This window comes from Cervus elaphus, chromosome 12 (assembly GCF_910594005.1).
Source record: "Cervus elaphus chromosome 12, mCerEla1.1, whole genome shotgun sequence".
NCBI classification, from domain to species: domain Eukaryota; kingdom Metazoa; phylum Chordata; class Mammalia; order Artiodactyla; family Cervidae; genus Cervus; species Cervus elaphus.
The window spans coordinates 25,680,478-25,693,047 of record NC_057826.1 but is presented as its reverse complement, the minus strand read 5'-3'; the positions used below and the strand labels follow the sequence as shown (position 1 = coordinate 25,693,047).

The 12,570-nt window shown below is 35.5% G+C and overlaps 1 protein-coding gene, 1 long non-coding RNA gene and 1 other non-coding gene across 5 annotated transcripts in view; 1 reads left to right on the top strand and 2 right to left on the bottom strand.

Moving 5' to 3' along the window:
- The window catches only part of ZBTB1 (zinc finger and BTB domain containing 1), a 27,053-nt gene extending 19,380 nt beyond the window's left edge, over positions 1-7,673 (top strand). The window contains exon 3 of the mRNA XM_043919734.1: positions 5,787-7,673. Within this exon, the coding sequence (XP_043775669.1) occupies positions 5,787-5,823 (37 nt within the window). The 3' untranslated portion in view covers positions 5,824-7,673. The remainder of the gene's footprint in view (positions 1-5,786) is intronic.
- Positions 3,920-12,570, bottom strand: LOC122704768. Of its 3 annotated transcripts, none has more exons than XR_006343926.1 (5): positions 12,400-12,570; positions 10,840-10,886; positions 9,387-9,477; positions 8,005-8,111; positions 3,920-5,112 (listed from the first exon to the last, which is right to left on the bottom strand). It is a non-coding gene; the product is annotated as an uncharacterized LOC122704768 (long non-coding RNA). The 3 variants fall into 3 exon arrangements; XR_006343927.1 differs by lacking the exon at positions 12,400-12,570 and adding an exon at positions 12,108-12,181; XR_006343928.1 differs by lacking the exons at positions 8,005-8,111; positions 12,400-12,570 and having other exon boundaries at positions 10,840-12,227.
- Positions 8,071-8,139, bottom strand: LOC122706062. The gene has a single exon (XR_006344313.1). It is a non-coding gene; the product is annotated as a small nucleolar RNA SNORD2 (small nucleolar RNA).

The window sequence follows — 12,570 nt, the reverse complement described above, 5'->3', positions numbered from 1 at the left end:
ATTTGGAGAAAGTGTGTTATGGAAAATTAGTTTATCAACATGCTTTTTTTTTTCTGTAAAGGACTATAAAATTTGAGGACTATAAAATAATAACAGAATATATAAATGGAGACAGTTTATCATTTTTTAGATAAAGTAGTATTACTGTTAGTTGTTGCTGACACGAGGTCTACATGAATTACATGTGAATTAAAACTGGCCCACAAATCAACACATCTGTTGGATAGAATGCGTTTTAATGTAAATTACTTGCATAGTAATACCCGTCTCATAATGAAAGGGATTTTAAATAACTCCTATATTTAAAAGTATAATTTTGTGATTATGAACAGTAATTTAACAGTATTGTTCTTTTTGTTTACATCACATTTTAAAGATATGCAAGTCATATTTTTGTATACAATTTGCATAAAAGAACAAGTTTGCCAAGAGAACTGAGAGACATATTGACTAGCATAGATTTAGTTGAAAGAGAAGACCAGAGTGTGTGCTCAGAGATTTGTGAGGACATGTTGAGGTGTTAAGTAAGAACTGAAATAGTACAGGAGCCATACAGTATTAGAACAAAATAATGGGAAGTAGAGATAGGGGAAATACACAAAAAAGACAAATGAGAAATCAGGATTTTTTTTAAAAAAGCCATATAGCAGAAAAAGCAAGAAAAATGATTCATCTTAGTTCTTGGATACAATAGTTTATCAAGTTATTAAATCTGAAATGCAACTTAAAATGAAAAATGTATATACATTACTGATAGAAACCTGATAAAAGTTCTGTAACAAACCCAGAGACCATCAGAGAATAGAGAGAAGCTCTCAAACCAAATTTCCAAAGTATATAGCATCTTAGTAGACATCACTTTCTTTGGACGCACTTTTTCCATGACCCTCTTCAAAGCCTCTATTGCAATGGCTTTCCCACCATTAAAGAACAAGTTTGTTGCTTAGTCCCTAGGTTGTGTTCGACTCCTTTTGCGACCCCATGGACTGTAGCCGGCCAGGTTCCTATGTCCATGGGATTTTCCAGGCAAGAATACCAGAGTGGGTTGCCATTTCCTTTTCCAGGGGATCTTCCTGACCCAGGGATTGAACCCATGTCTCTTGCATTGGCAGGTGAATTCTTTACCACTGAGCCACCTGGGAAGCCTTTAAAGAACAGAAGCCTTTCTAAATACTACCACTCTGTAAAAAATGATTTCTAACCCATTGGGAAAGGGGTTTAGTTTTAGACACATACTAACAGCCAATTAGCAAGCAAATATAGAAACATTAAACATAATCTCTAATTTTACATAACTGAGATGTTTATAGTTTCACAAAGCCACACCGCAGGATGTGTTTTCCCCGTGTGTTACACAGGACACATGTCTTTTGTTTTGCAGCTAGCTACAGCAGTACAAGTTTCTTTGAGTATATGTATAATTTTCCTCATTAAGAAAGAGTTCATTTAATGACTACATGCCTCCTTTTAAAACTAGGGGGAGTGAAAACTATCCAACACCTCTCTAGCCCAGTTTTCTCTCACTTCTTCCCTCTCACGGAGTGGAGCTACAGAGCTGTGCCTACTTAATACCGCTTCTTGCCCTCCAGTGCTATGAAGACAGTGAATCAAGGTTGTGGATGTTGCCTCCTCCTACTGTCTTTGTCATTTACATGATTAGGCTCCAAATGTGCAAATGAAGGGGAAATCTAGATAGGTATATGTGGAATCTTGTTTTTTCTTACAAATACGGTCTTTCTTAAAGGGCCTTTTGTTCTCCAGCAAAAATCTTGGGGGAATGGATTCAGTACTTAGCAAGCTTGCCACCAATTCCAGTGCAGCTCAGATGTTTATAATTTTTAGTAAACAGGACTAAGAATCTCAGAGATTAGTGGATTAGGACTCAGAAATTTGTCTTAATCCTGTATTTTTAAAGTAAGAATATTCAGAGAAATGACTTACATGAGTAAAATGGCTAATGTTTAAAGTTTGGGTATAAACAAAAAGAAGCACTCCAAGGGCTAGATACAAAAATTAAATAATTAAAATAAGGACAGAGTTTTCTAGAGTAGTCAGCACCAATTAAAAGGAAAAATAATAGACTAAGTAAAAATCACAAGTATTGTAGTTAACAAAAATATGAGACAGGTGGAAACATTGAGTTAAAACAAATGAGGTGAGTAAATATAGAATTTGATAGGCTAAAATAATCTGATTAATTCCATTAGAGCTACAGAATGCCTAATGAAACAGCTTTTATGAACATGCCAAACATAAACATGTGAGATAATATTCCAATGTTTATAAAAAGTGGGAAGAGAAGCTGGTGGTGGTTTGTAACTTTCTCTGGTTAAATAATACATGTTCCTATATATCACTAGTTAAAAAGAACTGTATTTAATAGATCTGTGGAAAATTCCCCAAAGAACCAGAGTTAACAGTAAGTTAAACATAAAACTTGTTAACAAAATGCTAAATTAGTATCAACCAGAAGAGAAAAACCTGAACATGTATATGCATACATAGTTGAGAATAAAGTAGTTTGGTATATTTAATTCTAAATGGGTTTTATGAGTTACACATTTTTTTTTTTTCGCCATTAATCTACTTTGATTAGCTCCTCATCATTCATCACCACCCCAACCTCCTTTGTGACATTTGCTTCTCGGTGATAGAAGTGCTCTGAAGGCTTTGACAATGCCTAAGATTCCAGGGTACCAAAAGGCTCTGTGGGAACATACCTTTGTGGAATGTCTCCTATCTCCTGATACCTGAGGTGCAGTAAACAAAGGGATAGAATGAATGCCAGGGAACTGGCAAGTAAAGTTAGATTTGGTGTTAAGAACTTGTGTCCCAGATTTGGAAATCTATGAACTATCCATCCCAGGGCTCTCAGTAATCCCATCATCCATTTCATTAACACTCTTTTACTCTGCTAAACACTTGATAGAGATGTAATTTTAATGAATCCTCATGGCCTTATGAGGTAAGTATTCTATCAATAACTTTCCAGATGGGGGACTGAGGTTCAGTGAGACTGAATCTTTTTCCTAAGATCATACAGAAACTAAATACTAGCACTGAAACTTGAAACTAGACCTATTTGATTCCTACATTCCTGTACTTAACCATTAAGCAACATACTTTACCAACCAAGAACTACAAAGAAAAGCCTTTTCAGTTCAGGGAACACGTATGACAAAGCTCCTATGAGATTCTTTGCTCCTTGTTCATCATCTGTCATCTACTGTGCCTGGTAAGATAGTTGGTAATAGTGGTACCTAAATGAACATGTTGAATAATGTGAAAATATATCAGTCAGAAGCAAAACATTTTTATTTGATAATTCAGAATGATGTTTTAGAAATGAATATTAAATACTCTATGTTTTAATTTTCCTTTATATTTCTACCTCTGTGATGTTTTGCCTCTGTTTTCCCTATTCCTGATTGATATGTTTTAACCTCTCTGACCAGCCACCATTTGGTTATATGATAAATCATTTGAAAATCTCCATTGTGCCCCCCTCAAATCAGGACCCCAGAATGTTTTCCTCTTTTTGCCTTAGCAGGTGATGTGGATAAGAAATTCTTCATTTATTTGGCTAAAGACAAAATCCCTAATTATCATTTTGTAAGGATTCAAGTTTACAGAGCAATCTAAGTCTGTCTAAAAATAAGTTATTCTAGCTATTTATAATTCAATTTACCAAAAATATCTATGTATTTCTAATGTAAACTTACAATCTTACTTGTAAAAGAAATGAAAGATAATTTCAGGAAACAACAATTGTATATCCACCCTATCCTAGCAGCAAACTTTTAGGAAATGGAATAGTCTACTGGTTTAAGTGAAACAACATCCCTCCCCATCTAATCAGATTTTAATTTCATGCATCTACTGCCTGATTTCTAAAACCTATGCAATAGGTTTTCTGTTCCTTAACAAAGCCTACTACTTCAATGATCTCTCTACCATCTGCCAAATGCTATTTTCTTAAACAGTGAGACTAGAAGAAGGAGAAGGTGAAGATTCCGTACAAAAGATCTACACAGTCTTTTAGGTGGCCCGCTCTCATTGCCTTCTATCAAACTCAAGGACATACTCCATGGTAACATAGGGATTGTTGCTGTTTAGTCCCTAGGTCATGACTCTTAGTCATGACTAAGAGTCACTTTAGTCACTTTAGTCCCTAAGTGACCCCATGGACTAGCCCTCGCGGCTCCTCTGTCCATGGGATTTCCCAGGCAAGAATACTGGAGTGGGTTGCCATTTCCTTCTCCAGGGGATCTTCCTGAACCAGGGATTGAGCCTGTGTCTCTTGCATTGGCAGGCGGATTCTTTACTACTGAGCCACCAGGAAAGCCCCAACATATGGGTCAAGTCTAGACCAAGTGAAATTTAGCTACTTATAAATTTATATGCTGGCAAAAGGTGAAAGTGCAAGGATTTAGAATGTTTGTCTCTAAATACTGGTAAATATAAACTAAATGACAATAGCAGCTTATAAATTTATGCTAATTTTAAACCAGTTTAATAGTATTTACATATTTATATGCATATGCTTAGTAAACTTAGCATTAAGAAGTTAAATCCATTTAAGTTGCTCCCTTACTATATTTAGGGGAACCAAATCACTAAGGTCCATTATTAGTGACAAAATTTTTCATCCTTTCTGTCAAATTCCACCACAGACCACTAGTGGGCAGGAAGCCATTTATATATTTTTTTTATCATCTTACTTGCAAGAAAAAGATTGTATGAAGATTATAATTCAGTATTTGCCTCTGAATTAAATGTATCAATGTACTAATCACCACTGTAATAAGTAAAAACAGGAAACTCTAGGGCTGAAGGATGACAAAAATGTAAAAAACATGACTTCATGAGTCAGGAATAGTAATAATTTTATGTGCGAACATTTGAATAACTTTGTACTTACCTATCTGAGAAAAGAATCGGTAGACATTTCATGAAATCCCAGTTAAGCTTTGTTTTGAAAGTTACTACGTTGTTTTTATTCTACTTAAACCAATTGCTTATAGCAGAATCAGCAGAACTCATTTTTAGATGACAGAAATATAAACGTCTTGATTATGAAAGTCACTGTTTCTTTCAAATGCTTATGTGTTCCTTGATGTGGAAAAAATAAAAAGAATTTCTTTTATTACAAAATTAGGGCAAATCATTGCTGCAAAAAATAAAATTCTACCCAGAATCATTGGGGCAGGTTAGGAGCGCTATGAACTTAGGAATTTGAAGGAACACTCCTTTTTGTGTGTGGGTGTACTTTATTTCCATTTGCAGAGTGTAAAACAATATTTGAAGAGAACAATGTTAGCCTGATGGCTGAAGGCACTCATAAAAAGAACATGAACTTGTTAGATATATGTTTCATTCAGAGATTTGCTATTAACAAGTACATTGTAAAATTATTTTATTTGAAGGAAAATACTTTTTAACTGCTTCCTTCCTCCCTACTTTACCTGACTGTCCTCCTCTTGTTTCATATTTATGAGTCCTACCCATTCTATGCTAGCCCTTGTAAGAAAAAGTTGCCCCAATGCTGAAAAATTATATTGGTGAAAAGAATACCTTATATTTAAAGGGCACAGTGAATTATATTGGGGAAGAAATTAAGTTTTAGGATCTGTGCTTTTGTTCCCATTTTTGGTTCAATTAACTGTGTGCTGGCCTGGTGCCAAAAGTCATGAAATTCTGACCTAACTAAGATTTATGTTGTATCTTGTAGAGCAGTCAACTTGTAATATTATTTTTCTTGAGTTTTGTCTTTTTCTGTGTGGCAGTGGTCAAATAGGGCCTTCTAAACCTCTGGAGAAGTGAGATCTGAATTTGGAGAGGACATGGGGAAGAATCAATCAACAGATAATCTTTAAGTCCAGACCCAGGAATATCAGATCTGAAGTGACACCATCTTTTCTGTCTTCTGACAAACCTCATCAACCCCAAAAGTTCCAGTTGCAAGGATCCAAGAAAACTCAGTAAAGATCACTTTGGAATCACTTTGTTGTGACAAAATCGATTCACAGTGACTCTATTATTTGTGAAAAATCTGCTAAAGAAAACAACAACATCAGTGATTAAAGCTACACTGAAATGAAACTTTATATGCTAATTATCTTCAAGAGTCCCTCCTAAAATAAAAGGGCTTGTTAGGCTATTAGAAATACATTATAAAGTAAGATAATCACCTACCTGTGTAAACACATATAATTCTAAACTTAAATGGAATTAAAGTTTATATATCATGAAATGTAGTTAGTTTCAAAAATTACATCCCAAATCTGTAGTTTAGGTTATAAATAAAAAGATGTGGGTACAAAGAAGAAGACGTGTAAGACCAATATTTTAACAAGAAAATCTAGTTATTGCTTACTGTAATGTGACATTTGCCTTTTTTTTTTTCACTGTATATACCAGTCACAAATCTTGATTATTAATATTAATGAGGCTCCCTTTTAAGTCTGTTGCTTTAAGAAAAAACAGAAGTGGTATTACTTCCACAGTGGTATATATTCACAGATCACAGACAACCAAGAAGAATGTATCAAGTCACATTTTCTTTTCAACTTAGCAATGTAACCTAATAGGCAGAATAAGCTTCTGTTAAACCTTTATTCTTGGTATTAATACATAATACCATGCTTCTCAGTTTTCAAATTTCAAGACAAAATTCAACTAAGTATTGAATGAAACAACTGTTAACATGTTTAAAAAAAGCTTTCATGGGAAAAAGAAATGTTTGATGATATTTTAACCTGATGATAGATATACATACATTTATCAACCATACTAATCTGACAGCCATATTATTTGCATATTGTGAATATATTTGTAGTTTTGGTTAACTGTGTAGTCAACTCAATATCATCATCATAATCATTATTGTTTCATCTGCAATATCAAGATGTATATATTCAGAAATGGTTATTTTGTTTTTATGCCCATGCCATCAAATGTTTTAATAGGGAGTTGCACAAAGAGATCTAACTTAAGAGCATACTTAAGAGCAGATGCAGAATTTAAGTCATTTAACATCTCTAGATATAAAGCAGGATAATAACATGAATATTCTCATAATAAGAATAACAAAAAATCAGAAAAGTTAATTAAAATGTGATACTGGGTACAGGGGTGAGAAGGGAGATAAGAAATCCACTAAAGATTTCAAATTCATAAGAATTCATCTGCTTTAAGAGAAATAAAACAAATAAACTTAGAGAAGTGTTACAGTCTAAAAAACAAAAACTATAGCCAGTTTCTTCTAGAAATATGAACAAGCATATAGAACTGCAGACTTCCAACAAGTAAACAGAAAACAGTAAAGATAAAAGAATACTATCAATAATTCAAGGTGCCAGATCAATGTAGTAGAAACTCAACAATTTTTGATTACTGGTGGAATTAGATTTACAAGAGAAACATGGCTTAAATTTTGACTGTACTAAACTACAAATGTAATAAATCATAATAATTATAAATGATATAAATGCATTCTATAATGTGACTACTTTCTGTATATTAGTATAAAATGGAGTATTGGGTTACATAGAGAATTTTTGTTATACTTTTTAATCCATGCTTTATCTAATAAAATTTCCTCCTCTATGTTCAGAATTTAAAATGTCTTTATATTACTTTTTTTATACTGTACTTTTCTAACCTTGCTCTTTTTAAAAAATTATTTGGCTGAAAAGTTATCTGTTCCTTTCATTCTATAATACCAGAATAATAAAGTATCTGATATAGCTAATTATAGTATTCCTGAGCACCTTAAGAAGTGCACAAAGAATTAACTAAAATTCTAATTTCCAAATCCTGGTTTCTTTCAATACAGAATGACTAGAAAAGTACTATCTCATGGCAGACAGATGGTAACAAATTAGGTTTCCTCATAATATAAAAATAGGTAATTATTTATAAAAATTCACTGACATAGTATTTAGTTCTTTTAGAGGCTTAATCTATTTCTCAAAATAACAATTTATTCAGAGAAATAGCTACCTTATCAATGTAGTTCATTTTGTTAAATTTCCGTTTGAGAGTTTAAAAAATTGTTTTTCTTTTTTCAAGTGATCAGCAATGAGTTTTCTCTTCATTTCAGGTAAGTTCTGAAAGATAAGTGCCATAATTTCACAGAAGTTAATAAGTATTAGCAATGATGGTGTATTGAATTTGATTCTCCATATATAAGACAACACCTTCACTTCTTTTGTGAAAGTTGCTCAGTTGAGTCTGACTGCGACCCGATGGACTATACATTCGCCTGCAATGCAGGAGACCTGGGTTCAATCCCTGGGTTAGGAAGATCGCCTGGAGAAGGGAAAGGCTATGCACTCTAGTATTCTGGCCTAGAGAATTCTATGGTCTGTATAGTCCATGGGGTCGCAAAGAGCCGGACACAACTGAGCAACTTTTACTTTTACTTCTTTTAAATTATTTCGGAGTATTCTACAAGAGGCTTGTCTTTGAGGTTAGCACTCTACAAAACTGAAGAAGGTACAGTTTGTCTGCTATTACACAGATTCACTTTTCTAGAAAAGTCTCTCTTCCAGGTTTGGGACCGTTAGCCTTCCATACAAGGCAAGGTAGTGTCCTATTCCAATTATTGTGTATCTACAATTCAAATAGAACTTTTAAAGACTGAGTGTTTTAAGATTCAAAGAAACAGATGGTGAAATTTTAGTAACAGGTGATTGGAGAAATGTTTTGGGACTGGGTACATCCTAAGAATTATAAAATGGCAGTATTCATAGAGATCTTAAATATAATAAGAAATTGAACTCCAGTTTGCTGATAGGTTCTCAAATTACAGGCTGCTACTGACTCCACTCCTCTCTTCAGGGCAACATTACCTCTTCAATCCACAATCTTTATGAAGCTTGTACCTGGGTAGGGAATGAGAGGGTTTCAGAATATCCGTAAATTTCTTTACTAGTAATTCTGGAAAAAATGTATTCTTGCTCAGGTAATCTCCTTAGGGTAGGCCTTACTACCACCAGCACACAGTTTTAGACCTCATCTCATTCATCTTTGTATCTCTAGGTACAAGTATTTTCAGATGTGAATTTGTTTCAATTTTTGGTCTCTGCAGTATTATTTAGTACAGAAATGTAAGAGGCAAGCAAAGAATCTTCCTCTTATACAGGGAAAAAGTGAAGTTACTATTTCCAGTTTTTAACATGTCTCAGATCACTTTTCATAAACACTGAGCAAGTGAATTACTACTGTGTTCCAAGTACTCTTCTGGGTTTGGGGAGTTCATCAGAGAAAATTTGACACACATATAGTTTTTGTTTCATCCAGACTGTGTAAAATCTCAGTCTTTGGATTTTAAAAATATTGTGAAACACCCTAGTATTTATAATCTGCCAAACAGATCTCACCTGTTGAAAATCAGTAGTAATTTCTATGTAAATAGTAGGATTTGTGAATTGTATTTCAGTTGAATGCTGATAGCCAAGCTTTAAAAATCATCTGTTAAAGAGAAAATTTAGAAAAATTACTGATAATCCCACCCTCTAGAGATAACCATTTTTGATGCAATTCTCATATATATGATTATCCTACATATAGGATAAGATGATACAAAATTGTTGTATCTAATTTTTCCACTTAATTATACCAAGAACATTTTCCTGTGTCATTAAAAATCCTGTAAACAATTTTTAATTCATGACTGTAGGTCAAATAATTATTTCTTATTGTCAGATATTTAAGCCATTTCCCCTTTATCACTGTTATCATAAATAATATACCTGCATGCTCCATTATCTCCCTAAGATAAATCCCACATAGTAATGCTAAATGAAGGGTATGGTCATATTTAAGGTAAAGAAAAAATATTGGACTCCCCTGGTGGTCCAGTGGTTAAGAATTTGCCTTCCATTGCAAGGGGAGCGAGTTCAATCCCTGGTCAGGGAGCTAAGATTCCACATACCTTGCAGCCAAAAAAACAAAAGCAATATTGTAATAAATTCAATAAAGACTTAAAAAAAAAAAAAAAAAAGAAAAAATATTGTCACATAGTCCTCCAGAAAGACTGTACTATTTTACATTCCCACCAGTAGGCAGGGCTTTACCTGTTTTGCCGCACCATTACTGAAGTTGATGAATATCATTTCATCTTAAGTTTGCTAAGTTTGATCATTTTTAATGCGCCACAAGTTTAAGGAATTATGAGCCACAATCATAAAATAGGAAAAAAATTTTTTTAATCAATACAAATGAGGAAAAATATTAAAAAAATCCAAGAAAGGTCAGTATATGATAGTGTTCCAGAACTGCAAAAATTTATTTCATATAAAATAAAAGTGCAAACACTGTGTCTTTTTGGGACAAGCTCAGGATGCCATTTAAAGTATGAAACTTATGAAACATCAATTTGCTGAGTGAAAAGTGAGAGCAGAAAAAATACAGCTAATGAAAATACAGACAAAATTGCTACTGTGGTTTCAGAAAGCTGTACTAAGGAATGTGGTAGTTAGATGGCAAAATGTAATAACTGTGCAGACAGATAGTTACTATACAAAAGAACCTCTCCCTTCTGAAGCTCTAATTTTGGTTTTTGTGTGTAAGAATTGGCATGTCTGCTTTTTCACAATCTTGCTTTGCTTAAGGTAAGTTTGTGAGGACTGAATACAACAGATCTGAAGAGTCAGTGTTTCTCACAGTTCTCTTTTGCTTTCAGTTGTAGTTGGGCCCTATCTCTAAATCACATATCATTAGTTTTATAAAAACTGTGTATTGCTCTCCAGCCCACTAACTCCCTGAACTCCCCTTTTTAACTGCACAAAAGACAAAAATTTCTAAGAATAAAATCAAGAAGTCTGTACTTACCATTTAAGGCAACTTCAATAGAAATTTTTGGTTTGATCCTCGTATTCCTAATTTTTAAAAAAAGTTTTCCTAGTTAAAATTTTTTCCTTAACTTCTTTAATGGAAAAAGAGATGGCAATTGTGAAATGAGATTAACAAAGTAATAGCAAATGTACTTTTAAAAATTGGAAATTACATGCACAACTAGATAAAAGAAACTTAAACATCCATTGGTTAACTTTATAGGATTCTGTCAACGTTATTTTTTAAATTATAGATAACTTTTGTTTCTCTCAAAAACTTTTCTCCAGCACTGTCTCAAAGAACTTGGATATGAACCATACATTAACTTCCTTCAAAAGATGCTTCTCTCCGCGACCCCATAGCCTCTGGGAAAAGATCATGGCATATCCCGTCCACCTGAAAAGACTGTTTCTTATTTGTATCCCCCCTCATGTACTGACACCAACCTTCAACTTGTAGTTGCCCCCAGCACAGATTGCTCTCATCTTTGCCCATGCTACAACCCATGCAAAGAATGACAAAGGTCAGAGGCTGGCATGTCACCTCTTACAGGAAGCCCTCGGGAACATTAGTTTCCCCTACTGGATGCGCTGCCTCCTTTGTGTTCCCCATAGCACTTCTCTTGACCTATTTTTAGCTCTTTATTGAACTGTCAACCTCATAAAGACACACTATTGCACTCGTAGTCTTACTCTCACATCCTGGGACTTGGTAAAGCTGAATGAACGTCTCCAGCTTCCCCACAGAAGGTGAAGTGTTATCGCTTTTTTTTTTTACTGTCTTCCTTCCGGAGCCCATTTATAGGCGCCTGCTTCTATCACCTATCCCATATTACTCTTAAACACGACAGAATGAATTGCGCTCCTTTCTATCTACCTCCTCTGAGAGTTCTCCCTCAGCTGAGTCTACGCTCGCCTGGGTTAAGAGAATCGTGAGAGGCGTGAGACCGGGTTATTTTATACTTCAACGTGTGGGGTTTGACCACAGACGTCCCGGAGAACTCGAAGCGGCGGATAAAGCACTTGAAACGGAAAATAACAAAAGCAGTGGCGAGAGAACAGGGAGATGAAACTAGGAAGCTTAAAGTGGTAGGACAAGCAGGGGAAACGCAAAGTGAGGTCAAGAAAGGGGACGAGTTTCAACCACGCCCATGCCTCCCTCCCACACTGTAGGCCGCTGCGCGCAGGGAAAAATGGTCAGCCTCCCCGGTAGCTCTCCCGGTCTCCTGCTGCCCCCGCCCGCCAGATAAGATACCCAGAGCTCACACCAAGACGCTGCGAAGCACGCAAAATTAAATTACAGGACGCCGACTGCCCATCCTAGAAACTTCATTTCTCACTCCTCCACCCCACCCAGCTCCTCCTCCCGGGGCCGTAGCCGCCCTCACGCCCAGGCCACGCCAAGCCAACGCCCACAAGCGGGCAGAAGAAAAAAGCCAGCTCTGGCTCTAGTTCTTCGGTGCCACCAACTCAGAACGAATTGCCCCACCCCAGAGAGCTAGGTTGGCCGAGACACTAGTAACTGATCGACACTTTAGGATTTAAGAACTGAGCGAACCGTCTAGATGGTTCCCTTCTCCCGGTTCTGCTTCCGCGACTCCTCCCAGCGCCACGCCCCAATCCTTTCTTCCCCGCCCTACTTGGGGGTCCGCGCTACTCATTGGCTGCGTGCCCTGCCAATCCAACTGACTTCGACGAATCCCGCCTCAGGGAAGGTGAAGATCGAGAA